Source organism: Temnothorax longispinosus, chromosome 12, assembly GCF_030848805.1.
Source record: "Temnothorax longispinosus isolate EJ_2023e chromosome 12, Tlon_JGU_v1, whole genome shotgun sequence".
Lineage (NCBI taxonomy): Eukaryota > Metazoa > Arthropoda > Insecta > Hymenoptera > Formicidae > Temnothorax > Temnothorax longispinosus.
The window spans coordinates 2354292-2367129 of record NC_092369.1 but is presented as its reverse complement, the minus strand read 5'-3'; the positions used below and the strand labels follow the sequence as shown (position 1 = coordinate 2367129).

Below are 12838 nucleotides of genomic sequence, written 5' to 3'. Positions count from 1 at the left end.
AGTAAGTAGTAATATATGTAGTGGTACTTTTTAAATATATACAATCAACATAAATGTATTTATAGATAGTGATTTGACAGAAAGACTTATATCAGAGGTTTTCATAAGAGAACCATTATGGAATTCAAAGCTTCCATACAAACAAAGAGGCCCAGCTAACATGAAATTGTTATGGGCTCAAGTAGATACTTGTTTAGGTAAAGTTAATATTATTGTATTGCGTTATCTTGTAACTATAGTTTTTGCTCCAAGAAAAATTAAAATTGCATTGTGTAAAATGTTAAAAGTACATTTATATGTATATATTTATAGTACATTATATAAGCTTTAATTAAAACTGTGTATTATAGGTACAGATCCTGGTATAAGTCAAGGTAAATGGAAACATTTGAGAGATCGATTCGTCAAAGAGTATGGTATACAAAATACATATACTGCAAGTGGCAGTGCAACCAAAGCAAAGAAAACCAGTACTTGGTATTTATATGAAACGCTAAGTTTTCTTATTCCAACCATTAATTATAGGAAGTAAGTAGTAATATATGTAGTGACTTTTTAAATATATACGTAATCAATATATATGCATAAATGTATTTAATATAATATATTCACACATATTCACAACGATAGTGATTTGACAGAAAGACTTATATCAGAGGTTTTCATAAGAGAACCATTATGGAATTCAAAGCTTCCATACAAACAAAGAGGCCCAGCTGACATGAAATTGTTATGGGCTCAAGTAGATACTTGTTTAGGTAAAGTTAATATTATTGTATTGCGTTATCTTGTAACTATAGTTTTTGCTCCAAGAAAAATTAAAATTGCATTGTGTAAAATGTTAAAAGTACATTTATATGTATATATTTATAGTACATTATATAAGCTTTAATTAAAACTGTGTATTATAGGTACAGATCCTGGTATAAGTCAAGGTAAATGGAAACATTTGAGAGATCGATTCGTCAAAGAGTATGGTATACAAAATACATATACTGCAAGTGGCAGTGCAACCAAAGCAAAGAAAACCAGTACTTGGTATTTATATGAAACGCTAAGTTTTCTTATTCCAACCATTAATTATAGGAATTAATTATGTAGTGACTTTTTAAATATATACGTAATCAATATATATGCATAAATGTATTTAATATAATATATTCACACATATATAAAAACATATAATAACATAAAATACATTATATACATACAATAAAATACAATAATAACATATAACATTGAAGTACACATAAACATAAAATTTAAACACATAACCAGGTAATATAAAATTTTAATTAAAAATGTTATACGTTATAGGACTAAAAGTAATCTGGAAAACGTGAACCCAAATAGACAATCAATACAAGATTCGACTCCTAATACTAGCTACTCACGAGAACAAGACTTATCGCTACAAACAAGTTACAGAAGTAACAATAATCCCAAAAATGTGATAGATAAAAATTTATCGCAACAAAGCACACTAAGACCACGGTCAAGTGAATGTAAGCAAACTCTTTGTTATGAACAGATATATTTATCATTAATCCAGTTTCTTTAAATGTAGTATTTTCTAATATTTTTACATTTACCCGTTTCTCCCTCCCTTCCCTCTCTTTCACCCCTCTGCAGTTCTTTATTTTATACATTTTATTTCTTCACCTATAGGTAAGACACCTGTAGAGTCATCAAGAATCAACGAAGTGGCTTCGGAAGGATCAAATCGCAACAGTACGTAATTTTTTTGTTGTATTCCGTAACATTACACGCATATTCTTATATATAACTGCTTCTTTCCACAGATAATAAAAGACTTATGTCACAGTCCGAGGATCTTCAATCACCCAAGTCTACAAAACATATGAGTTTGTATAAAATGTTAGAAATGTTTTTATGAAGGCACTGTAATTACATTAAGTTTTGTCCTAATTTTTACAGAGAAGTCAAATATACCTGCGAACCCTTGTCTGGAAGAAGCACTTTTGACAGAATTGAAACAAACTCGACCCACAAAAGAACAGTATCAATCAAAACCTGATAAGATTGAAAGTTTTGTCAAATATATAGAGGCATGTCTTCGGGGAATGACTCCAGAGGTTTCAAAACTTGTAATGAAACAAATTTTAAATTTGTTATTAGAACAAGATATATAAAAATTTTTTAAATGTTATATCTCTTTAATACATGCTTTATTATATAATATACATAATATACGCAATATATGTATAACTTTATAAGAATACAGTATTACAAATTATTATAAAGCACACTATAAGATAATAATAAAATTAATCCAGTTTCTTTGTACTTTTTTGTATGTTATATTTAATTATGTTTATGACAATGTTAAACCTGCGGCATACGATACATTCGTGATTGCATAAGAGCATTAGAATCGACCAATTGTACTTTGGAAATCAACTTCAATTGTGACTTGGAAATTAAATCAAATCGTTATGGTGTAAATTTACAGCATAATATTATATATCTTCTTTACAGTGCAATATCTGCAAGTGTAGTGTATGTGAAGAAGAGCATATCTCTATGATTACGATGATAGTACAGAATATATTATAGAGAATAATAATACTACTAATAAGAACATGGAATACAACGATAGAGATTTGACAGAGACTATTATAATAATTTTCATAGAGCTTTTTTATACTACATCGCATGTGAGCACCACGATTTGATTTAATTTCCAAATCACAATTGAAGTTATATACATATATATGTGTATATATATATATATATATATATTTCAAAATTCTCATTAAACCTAACACCTATAAAACGCAATATAAATTATAAGTTTGCGTTTTATCAATAACTGTATGAATAAAAGAGATTAATATAATAAATTAATAATATAATAAGTAAATCTCTATATTCTATGAAATATTATGTTGAAAATAATAGTAATAAATTTTGAAACAATTTATATCATTAGTTCTTGCCAAGGAACCTGACCTTCGTTTATAAAGTAATCTGCAAAAGTATTTCGAATGTCACTTGCGTTTCTTGCATGATTATTACTGCCACAATTGGACAAACTTCTGAAATTTGTACGTTCATCTATAATTGTTCTCCACTCTCCATCAATTATTTGTCCGTTTGCAGACTGTCTGTCAGCATAAGTTTCTGCACAATATTGTGTTGTATCCATCAACAGATTATGCAAACAAATAGTAGCTTTGATTATGGAATCAACAGTTTCAAGGCTATTATTTAAAGGCTTTTGAAAAATACGCCACCGACTTGCTAATATACCGAAGGCATTTTCGACAACTCGTCGAGCCCTACTTAGTCGATAATTATAAATCCTTTGTAGTATTGTCAAGTTTTTTGATGGATACGGACGCATATTAAATGAAGTCAATTGAAAGGCTTCATCACTTACAATGACGTACGGAACAGTATGTCTAGCACTAATAGAAGAAGGATCAGGTAAGTCCATTACATTATTATAAAATCTTTGTCCCATAGCTGAATGTTTAAAAATTCCTCCGTCGCTATGTCTGCCTTGTGCACCTATATCGACGATTAAAAATTTATAAGTGGCAGAAACAAGTGCCATTAAAACGACACTATGGAAGCCTTTATAGTTGTAATACGTGCTTCCTTCTTTTTCCGGGCACTGCAAAGATAAATGTATTACAGTACCCAGAGTACCCAGAGAGAGAAGTAAAACTATTAAAGCTATATATAGTATCAACTATTGAAACTGTATGCATGTATGTGTATGTAATTGTATATAGTCTAAAATAAACTTACAATTATAGAAATATGTTTCCCGTCTAAAGCACCGATACAATTGGGAAAGTTCCACATTTCTTTAAATTCATCAGAAATTTTTTGCCACCCATTTCGTGTGGGAGTAAATAATACATCTGCGTTGAAAGAATCCCATATAGCGTCACATGTCTCTTTTATTATTTGTGCCGTTGTACTTCTGCCACGGTAACATAATGCAATTGTTTGATATCCATCTCCAGTTGCCAAATAACTGTAAAATAAGTATATCACGTGTTTTTTAATGCTTTTTGCAATTTATTATAAAATTATTATACAATATTATTCAGAATTGACCAAGCTGAACAATATAATCATTGTACCGTAACGTCATTGCCAATCTTGCTGCGGCTGGGATTGGACGTCTCCAGTTTGTTTCCATTTTCGTGATTTTAGGTCCTACTTTTGCTAACACAGAGTCAAACATAATTGATGACATTCTCATGTAACTGAAAAATGTCTCATCGTTTTGAAATCGCATTTCTTGTATTAAGTTGTACCAATCTCCTTGCTGTTGCTTCCGTTGAAGGATTGGATGGACCCAATATCTTCTCTGTTTTTGTATAGCACATTGATTATTTGTTCTTTGAATTCTGCTATATATTAAAAGAAGTAAGCAGATATAACGTCTGTGCCTACGCAACACTTCGTCCATTGTAACTAAAAATAATAAATAATGTTAAACAAAACATGCTTTAGTTTTAAGTAGATAATAGTTTTAAGTATATAATAGTTTATAAAATAGTTTTACCTGTGTGTGTGCTTTACTGATCACTGTTCAATTAAAATCACCGTTCAATTAAATTTAAGACCACCATCGAACTATAACAGACAAAAAGATTACAATCTTACAACATACAGAATAGGTTAACAGTGTATCCGTTGAGAAACATACAATTTGCGTATTTGCGCATGCGTATGTACAATGCTATTTTCACGCGTGCTGTGTGAACGTCGGAAAAACAACTTTTTCTTGCCGCGCTGCCGCGTTGCCGCATTGCCGCGCTGCCGCGTCCTGTGTGCAGGAGCCATTAGTGAAGAACCTCATTTTGGAACGCAGCCATATTTTCACCATGGATTCACCTTTCATTTTACACTATAGTCCATGGTCCATGAAATCAAGCAAAACATCGGTGTGGTCGTTCTCAGGTTTCTCTCTGCTATTATATTAAAAAAAAGAAAAAAAAACGGATTACTAATATTGCATTTTATTGGCGTTGATTTGATAATCAAAATGTATAATTTAATATGTACGAGTGGATACTATAGTGTCTATAATGAAAGGCAAATGAAGAAAAGATGTATTAAAAAATCACACATTATCGCAACTAATAGTAAGTATATATGATAAAAATTAAATCTATAAAATAAAGAGAATATCTAGAACAGTCAAATTCTCGTAAGATATCTATTTGCATAATTTATTTCTTTGTAATAAAAGTGCAGGATATTATAATTTTTTTTTGAATGGGTAATTATTCTATAAATCCTTTTTTATATTACTTTAGAAAGCAAATTCAGCTTGCAACAGATTGCAAACAATTTAAACAAGAAAATTCCAAAAGTAAGGTTAACAACTTTATCAATAGCAGGTATTATAATATATATTATATATACGTTAAATTAATATATAAAAGTATTAGGGGTATTCAAATAAGTTAGAGTTTAACGGTTTGACAGGTTATGTCGGGTTAAAGTCGGGTAAAAAGTTAATTTTTACACTTTTAACCCAAAGATTAATGTGATAGGTTAATGTGTCACTTATGTATTTTGCATAACCTTAAAGAGTAGCGCGCCCAAAGTTAATTAATTAACTTTTTACTCGACTTTAACCCGACATAACCTGTCAAACCGTTAAACTTTAACTTATTTGAATACCCCTATTATGTTAAAAAAAAAGTCGATTTTACCGCCTTCGATTAACTTAATCCTCCGATTAAACTCACTCGTCGTCTCTTTCTAATGTCCATTTCTACCAATGTAGATTAACTTCTAATCTCGGTTTAACTTACTTTCTATCTTTTTCTAACTTTTAGAACTAGGAAAAGATGACAGGTAAGTTAAACCAAGATCAAAATTAACCTGCGTTGATAGAAATGGACATAAGGGAAGAGTTAGAAAGAGATGAAGAGTGAGTTTAATCGGAGATGGTGAAATCGGTCGTATAAAACCTCTTTTTACTTAACATTGTAATTATGTTTTTATATAAAAAATGTTATTAAGTTTATATATAAAACTATTTTATTTGCTTTATTTTCTAAAATTTTGTTTCATAGATTTATTGCTAGCTGTTAATTCCAATGCTATATTAAATATTGGGACATTAAATGTGAAATCTAAAATTGAAGAAGACATTTGCGTTCCGTCAAACAATAACTATGATACTGAACAGTGTAATACAAACCAAAGTTTTGATTTGATGTTTTGTGACAATACAAATGACATAGAGAATATAAAAGGTTCTGCGTATTTGACTGAAGATGTTCTTTCTATCAATGAGGAACCTAATACATTAATTGATAGTAGCAAAAACATAATGAGTGGTAAGTCTATAATACATATACTTAATCAGATTATACATTATACAACAAATATTCTGTATGTAGTTTTTTTTACATATTTTGTATGATAATAAAACATATACAGCTTTTGCAATATAAATTATTTGCAATAAAAATTTATCTGCTTTATTTTTATTGTTTTATAGATTTATTGCTAACTGCCGATTCTAATACTGCGTTAAATATTGGGATATCAAATGTGAATAACGATATCAAAGATAATTCGACAATATTAAACAAGCCCTCTGATGTAACAGAGAACGTTGAATGTGATGAATTTGACTCTACTTTTATAATTTATGGAAACGCATATGTCGTTGACAAATTTAAAAGTCCTAAAAAATCTCTCAAGATTTTATCAGAAGTACCAAATGTGAATAATATATTAGTAAAAGAGACAACACTTCCAATGCTTACAGAGAAGACTGACAATATTCCATACAACAATATGCAGCTGAGTAATAAATATAGTACCATTAATAACAATAATGCTTCTTTAAATGCAAATGAGACTCACATCCTCGATAATATTTCAACTGGTACATTAGTTCCACCTGCGGAATTTACATTCATAGAGAATCAGTTAAAATCAAATTATGAAATTAACGATAATAATACTGACAATGAGTCTGATACTTCTATTACATCTAAAAATAGTTTTGATGATAGTTTTCATACATCAGATTGCTCTATGTTTGAAGACACAGATGAAGATCAAACTGAAAATACACGTGAATATATAACTAATACAAGCAAAAGTAAAACTGTGAACAGTACATTAAATTTGACATCATGCTTATCTAAAGTAGCTGTATGGGATGATAGAAATATGTATGTGGAAACTTCTAACAATCCTAAATCGAAAAAATTAAGTATGTGCCCATATTGTAAAAAACTTCAAACACAATTTACAAGGCACTTAGAATGGATACATAAAAATGAAGAAGATGTGAAAAAGTTCTCTCTTTTACCTAAGGGTAAGTTGTATGTTATGTGCAAAGTTGTCAACAATAAGAATATTTTGAAATTTAATTAAAATCGAAAATTTAATATAGAAATGTCGAAGAAAATTATTATTTATCATAGTTTTCCAAATTTTAATACTTTATATCTTCAAAATTATGCTTTAAAGTTGAAATCTTAAGTTAATCACCTGAAATTTTATGAAAAATAAATTTTGTTATCCGTTAATTTAATTCACGAAGTCTTCTTTTTTTCAATCGTTTATAACTCGGAAATGATTAATGTTTTCTTTTTATATTAAGATTTTCTTATCTAACTTGAAAATATACTATCAAAGTATTGTTTACTAGTTTTTGCATACTAATACAGTGTTGCAGCCACCCAACTCAAAACATATTATCGACATATAGAATGGACCGCTGATGGCAGTGGAAGGGTAGCCGCACGAAAGAGTGAGAGGCAGATAATATGAGGTCACATTCCGTCTCTCTATTGTAAAGCCTGATTGTTGTTGTTTTTTGGGTAACCAAAAGGCTTTACTAGAAAGAAACAATTCCCTCTACTGCCATCAGCACTATCAGTAGTTTATTCTATATGTCGATAATATTAAATCTAAATTTTATGAATTAATATATTTATCTGAAAATGTTCTTTGCACTAAATTAGATCAAAGTTTTATTATAAAGCAGACATATTTTATATTCATTTTATTATAAAGCAGAGATATTTTATTTGTTTTTGATCCAAAATCTAATTTAAATTTAAACACGTTTTTTTAACTGAATATTAATTTATGAATTTATAAATGATTATGAAAATTGGATTTGATCTGTTCTGGATTGGATTTAACTCTCTAAAAGTCGAAAGTGTTACTTGATAGATAATTAAGATGACTCTGACCGAAAGTATACTTTCTTGACCAATATCAAATCTATTCCAAAATTCTCTGTACTGAAAAAACCAATTGGTCAAATACACACACACACACACACTCTCTCTCTCTCTCTCTCTCTCTCTCTCTTTCTTTCTTTCTTTCTCCTCCCTCTCCCCCTCCCACCTTCTCTCCCCCTCTGTCTTTCTTGTCACATATAATAGACATAAATTGATTTCTCTTATAATTCTACGTATAAAAATATTGGATAAGATTATAAAAAAATGGTAATTAATATAAAATAACGGAAAAATAAATATTTTACAAAACAATCTTACATATAAAAATATTAAGATAAAATACAAAATATTTCGTTAAGTACTCATTTTTCAATGATCTTATCTATACTGATGAGTATTTTTATATGTAAAATAATAAAAGAAAACTTATTTATGTTAATTTTTATATGTATAATTTTATTTCAAATAATAGAGCTTTTTAAATCTGAAAAAGTACCTTATATATACATACAAAAAGTTCAAACGTTATATTATAATACATATTGCGTAATATATATTCACTGTATTTGGGTTGGTCAATAAGTCCGTGCGGTTTTTGCCGATAAATGGCTTTATGCCCGTTCTAGACTGGAGGATGATCCTACTCTCGGCTCATCCTTTCTATAGTGTACGTGATATAAACTATACATAAACTATAGATTTTTACCCGTCTACACTACTACTCGGATGAGCCGAGAGTAGGATCATCTTCCAGTCTAGAACGGGCATTAGGCACTTTGAGCGCGACTAATTTAAACTTGAAAACTCATAATTGTTCGATAGGAGATATTTCAACGTGCAAAAAAAATGAGTAACGATTAGTTGTGTTTTTTATATTATTGGCGTCATTTAAAAGATAAACAATTGAAATAAACATTTTCGACATATTTTTTATTTTAAAAAAGGCAATAACGCGACGCAAATATGTAAAGAGATATTAGGTATGTGCATGCGGCGTACGGCGAGGATGCCGTGAAAGAATGCTAAACGTGGTTTGCGAGATTTCGTTTTGATATAGTATCAATTTGGTGGGATTGGAAGGGTGTTGTTTTCTATGAAATGCTTCCGAAGAACAGGACGATAAATTCGGATGTATACTGTACCAATTGAACAAATTGAATGTAGCCATCCACGAGAAGCGTTCAGAATTGCTGAAACATAGGGGCGTCTTTCATTTACACATAAAAACCGCACGGACTTATTAGCCAACCCAATATTATGTGTAAAATTTTTATTAATTTACTTTTAATTTAATCGTAATTTATCACAGATTTTGTACTTATATATCATTTCAGGTAATTCAGAACGAAAGAAGATTATTGGTATACTTCGACGAACAGGAAATTTCATATATAATACAGATTCTAACATAAATAAAGGAGATTTAATTGTATGTCGGCGTCCAAGAACAAATAAACAAGCAGCCGATTTTATTCCTTGTGCAAAATGTAAAGGTTTTTTTGCTAAAAACAATATAAGACATCATTTTCGTTCTTGTGTACAGAAACAAGAACCTCAACGAAATGTAAAATTATTGGGACGTACTGTTGCTTGTCGTATACATCACAGTGCATGTACATTGTTAAGAAGATTGGTATTCCCAGTTATGAGAGAAGACAATATAACTCAAATTATTAGATACGACGAGTTACTGATTGCTTATGGCAACAAACTGTGTCAGAATAAGTATCGTCCCCAACATCACGATATGATCCGAGCGCGATTGAGATTACTTGGACGATTTCTTATTGTTTTGAGAGATATCGATAACAGTGTAGTAGATTTTACTTCAATATATGATCCAATAAAATACGAACAATGCATCAAAGTTGTCAATAAACTTGCACAATTTGATGAAACGACTGAGACATATAAAATATTATCTGTTGCATCATCTTTGGGAAGATACATTAAACAAGTTGGGCAAGTATTAAAAAGTATGTGCATTAAGAAACAAGAATTTCACAAACAAACTGTGGTAGAAGATTTTTTGAAATTATTTACAGAGAATTATCTTGCCAGTATAAATAAAATGATACTTGAAACTCAAGAGTATAAAAAAAGGGGACAAAAAAATATTGTCTTGCCATCAATAGATGATATTGAGATGTTCAATACTTATCTCAAATTTGAACGCACAAAAGCTCTACAATTTTTACAAACAACTGGTTTCTCGATTCAAGCATGGCGTATGCTAGCTGAAACAACATTAGTATCTATTATGGTATTTAATAGAAGACATCCTGGTGAACTAGAGCGTATTTTAATTGAAAATTTGAAAAATTGTGCAGCAATTTCAAAAGAAGAAGCACCTGAATTATATAAATCTTTATCCAAATATGTACGAATGACAATACGCGATAATTTAGGAAGACTAGTTCCTGTGTTGCTCCATGAAGAAATATTAAAATGTATGCAAATGATTGTTAATTATCGTAAACATGCTGGTGTTCCCGAAAATAATCCTTATATCTTTGGTATATATACAATCGACAAAAACAGATATAAATATTTAAAAGCAAGTGTATTAATGCGAAAACATTCTATAATTTCTGGATTGAAAATACCAACTTCGTTACGAAATACAATATTATGGGAACATATTGCTACAGTATGCATTTCATTAGCTATATCTGAACATGAAGTGAATGATCTAACGGATTTCAAGTCCCATCACGAAAAAATAAATAAATTGCATTATAAACAGTCTGTCATAACAAATTTGGCTATATCACGTTTATTCAAATACACACAAGGAGAAGATGCAAGCGATGAAAGCGATGTTGATGAGGATGAAAATGAGAATGATATGACTAATGATAGTAACATACATTCAATTTTAAATATTTCTGATACTTTATCAGCATTAACAAAAACAAGACAATCTGAACAGCTGCCTATCAAAGAGAAAGATTTCAATAATCATATAAATAATAATATAAAGAAAAATAAAGGTAAGTTTAAATAATTTCTTCCATTATTGTCATTGATGTAAATTGCAATTATGCAAAAGAAAAATTTTTTCTTAAATTTTTCGACGTTATTTTGCGTTTTTCAAATAATGATATTTTTTTAAATTCTTTTTTTTATTATTAGTAATTATCTCAACAACTATTCATATTCTGTATAAACATATATTATACACAAATGTGAATTTTGTCATTATTTCAGTAAACCGCTTTTTAGCTCCTAAAAGGAAAATTAATCATAATAGTGAAAATATGACCGAATCAGACGATGAATTTAATACAGAATTAGATTTAAATATTTCCAATACTTTATCATTAAAAGAGACAAAGCAATCTGAAGAAGTGTTTAGGAGAAAGAATAACGTAAATAATAATACAGAGAGAAATAAAAAGAAAAGGAAAGTTTTGAATTAAGTATGTTCACGTTGCTCTTTATTAAATAACATATTTCATAATAAATATACTAAATTAACACACTGTTAACATACTAAATTAATTTTATTATTTCAGCATCTTCTTTTGATACTATATAACAAGAAAAAACAAGAGATGGATGGATGAGGAACGCACAATAGTTTTATCTTTATTCCGAACTGCCATGGAAAATAAAAAATTACCATCTATTTATGAAATTAACGAAATAAAAACCAAATATCCTGTATTAAAGAACCGTACAAGTGCTCAGATAAAAACTTGGATACATAACCAGATAAAAACAAGAAGTACTTGAAACTATTATCATTAAAATTATTCTTGTTTTCTATTCTATCTGCTATTGTCATTTTGCATGAGAAAGAATGTCTGAATCTTATTATGGTTTGTGTTATATATATATATATATATTTTGTGTGCATATATTGTATCAATATTTTAAAAAATTTGACTTACACCACTAATGGCTTTTACCCCTTCATATATTTCTAGCATCGTGAAAACTGGCAGTATTATTTCACACATTATTATTTTAAGTTACTATCAATATACACAATATATAATATAAAAAAATGTTTGTATTATTTTTTTATTGACCTTGTTGGGTTTGCCACAGTGATATATCTCTTTTCAACTTTGAATTTAAAACATCCGATCTGTGGGGTATACCGTGAGTTTTGGCGATTTGTCAAAATTTTCAAATATGTAGGTGATGCGACAGTCAATGGAACTTCGGGAACAGTCGCGCCTTCTTTCAATATAAATAATTAAAAATCTATATTTTGGCTAATTACCGAGTTCATAAATATTTAATTAAAATTATCTGGGTGACTCACAAACCTTAAATTTTTAATCATACTTTATAACTCTTCATACAAAATACAAACGATTCCACTTTTATTAATTTATCTATTTCGACTAAATGCATGATGGTGTAAAAATAAATAATTAATTACAATTAAACGAATGACTCACAAATCTTTTCATCTTTAAAAAAACGTTCATTTCTGGCCAAGTACATATGAATCACCCAGTAAAAAATTTTTTACATGAAAACATAAATGCATATAATTATGTATAAAGAACATTTATATATGTATGGCCTTTCTCTAATATAATCTCGGTTCGACGTTCGTATGTAATCATCTGTGTTTCTATATCACATATAATTCATAAAAATTCCAGGAA

The 12838-nt window shown here is 29.1% G+C and overlaps 3 protein-coding genes across 11 annotated transcripts; 2 read left to right on the top strand and 1 right to left on the bottom strand.

Moving 5' to 3' along the window:
* The first annotated feature begins 70 nt into the window (after positions 1-70).
* On the top strand, positions 71-2307 carry LOC139822760 (uncharacterized). Its single transcript, XM_071794754.1, has 6 exons — positions 71-197; positions 351-528; positions 1318-1505; positions 1669-1731; positions 1803-1865; positions 1939-2307. The coding sequence occupies exons 1-6, from the start codon at positions 161-163 to the stop codon at positions 2151-2153; spliced, it is 744 nt and encodes a 247-aa protein (XP_071650855.1). The 5' UTR covers positions 71-160; the 3' UTR covers positions 2154-2307.
* LOC139822759 (uncharacterized) lies at positions 2168-4835 on the bottom strand. Of its 4 annotated transcripts, XM_071794751.1 has the most exons (5): positions 4691-4835; positions 4547-4617; positions 4119-4455; positions 3778-4009; positions 2168-3640 (listed from the first exon to the last, which is right to left on the bottom strand). In XM_071794751.1, the coding sequence occupies exons 3-5, from the start codon at positions 4448-4450 to the stop codon at positions 2942-2944; spliced, it is 1263 nt and encodes a 420-aa protein (XP_071650852.1). In that variant the 5' UTR covers positions 4451-4455; positions 4547-4617; positions 4691-4835; the 3' UTR covers positions 2168-2941. The 4 variants fall into 4 exon arrangements, with proteins under 4 accessions (XP_071650852.1, XP_071650851.1, XP_071650853.1 ...); XM_071794750.1 differs by lacking the exon at positions 4691-4835 and having other exon boundaries at positions 4547-4684; XM_071794752.1 differs by lacking the exon at positions 4691-4835 and having other exon boundaries at positions 4296-4455; positions 4547-4684.
* A 65-nt stretch (positions 4836-4900) lies between these two features.
* On the top strand, positions 4901-11986 carry LOC139822758 (uncharacterized). Of its 6 annotated transcripts, none has more exons than XM_071794746.1 (7): positions 4901-5129; positions 5304-5387; positions 6072-6338; positions 6776-7333; positions 9545-11203; positions 11421-11632; positions 11729-11986. In XM_071794746.1, exons 1-6 carry the CDS (start codon positions 4901-4903, stop codon positions 11630-11632), a joined length of 3009 nt encoding a protein of 1002 aa, XP_071650847.1. In that variant the 3' UTR covers positions 11729-11986. The 6 variants fall into 6 exon arrangements, with proteins under 6 accessions (XP_071650847.1, XP_071650845.1, XP_071650844.1 ...); XM_071794744.1 differs by having other exon boundaries at positions 6503-7333; positions 11436-11632; XM_071794743.1 differs by having other exon boundaries at positions 6503-7333.
* Positions 11987-12838: the final 852 nt, after the last annotated feature.

What these genes read in the sequence shown, in the direction of transcription:
- LOC139822758 (XM_071794743.1), top strand. Translation starts at nt 4,901, where the DNA reads ATGGTCCATGAAATCAAGCAAAACATCGGTGTGGTCGTTCTCAGGTTT. An exon ending in AACAACTTTATCAATAGCAG is followed by an intron (nt 5,388 to 6,071) that starts GTATTATAATAT and finishes TTTGTTTCATAG; the next exon opens with ATTTATTGCTAGCTGTTAAT. An exon ending in TAGCAAAAACATAATGAGTG is followed by an intron (nt 6,339 to 6,502) that starts GTAAGTCTATAA and finishes ATTGTTTTATAG; the next exon opens with ATTTATTGCTAACTGCCGAT.
- LOC139822759 (XM_071794751.1), bottom strand. Translation starts at nt 4,450, where the DNA reads ATGGACGAAGTGTTGCGTAGGCACAGACGTTATATCTGCTTACTTCTT. An exon ending in AGATTGGCAATGACGTTACG is followed by an intron (nt 4,010 to 4,118) that starts GTACAATGATTA and finishes CTTATTTTACAG; the next exon opens with TTATTTGGCAACTGGAGATG. An exon ending in GGAAACATATTTCTATAATT is followed by an intron (nt 3,641 to 3,777) that starts GTAAGTTTATTT and finishes TTATCTTTGCAG; the next exon opens with TGCCCGGAAAAAGAAGGAAG.
- LOC139822760 (XM_071794754.1), top strand. Translation starts at nt 161, where the DNA reads ATGAAATTGTTATGGGCTCAAGTAGATACTTGTTTAG. An exon ending in CCAACCATTAATTATAGGAA is followed by an intron (nt 529 to 1,317) that starts GTAAGTAGTAAT and finishes TATACGTTATAG; the next exon opens with GACTAAAAGTAATCTGGAAA. An exon ending in AAGACCACGGTCAAGTGAAT is followed by an intron (nt 1,506 to 1,668) that starts GTAAGCAAACTC and finishes CTTCACCTATAG; the next exon opens with GTAAGACACCTGTAGAGTCA.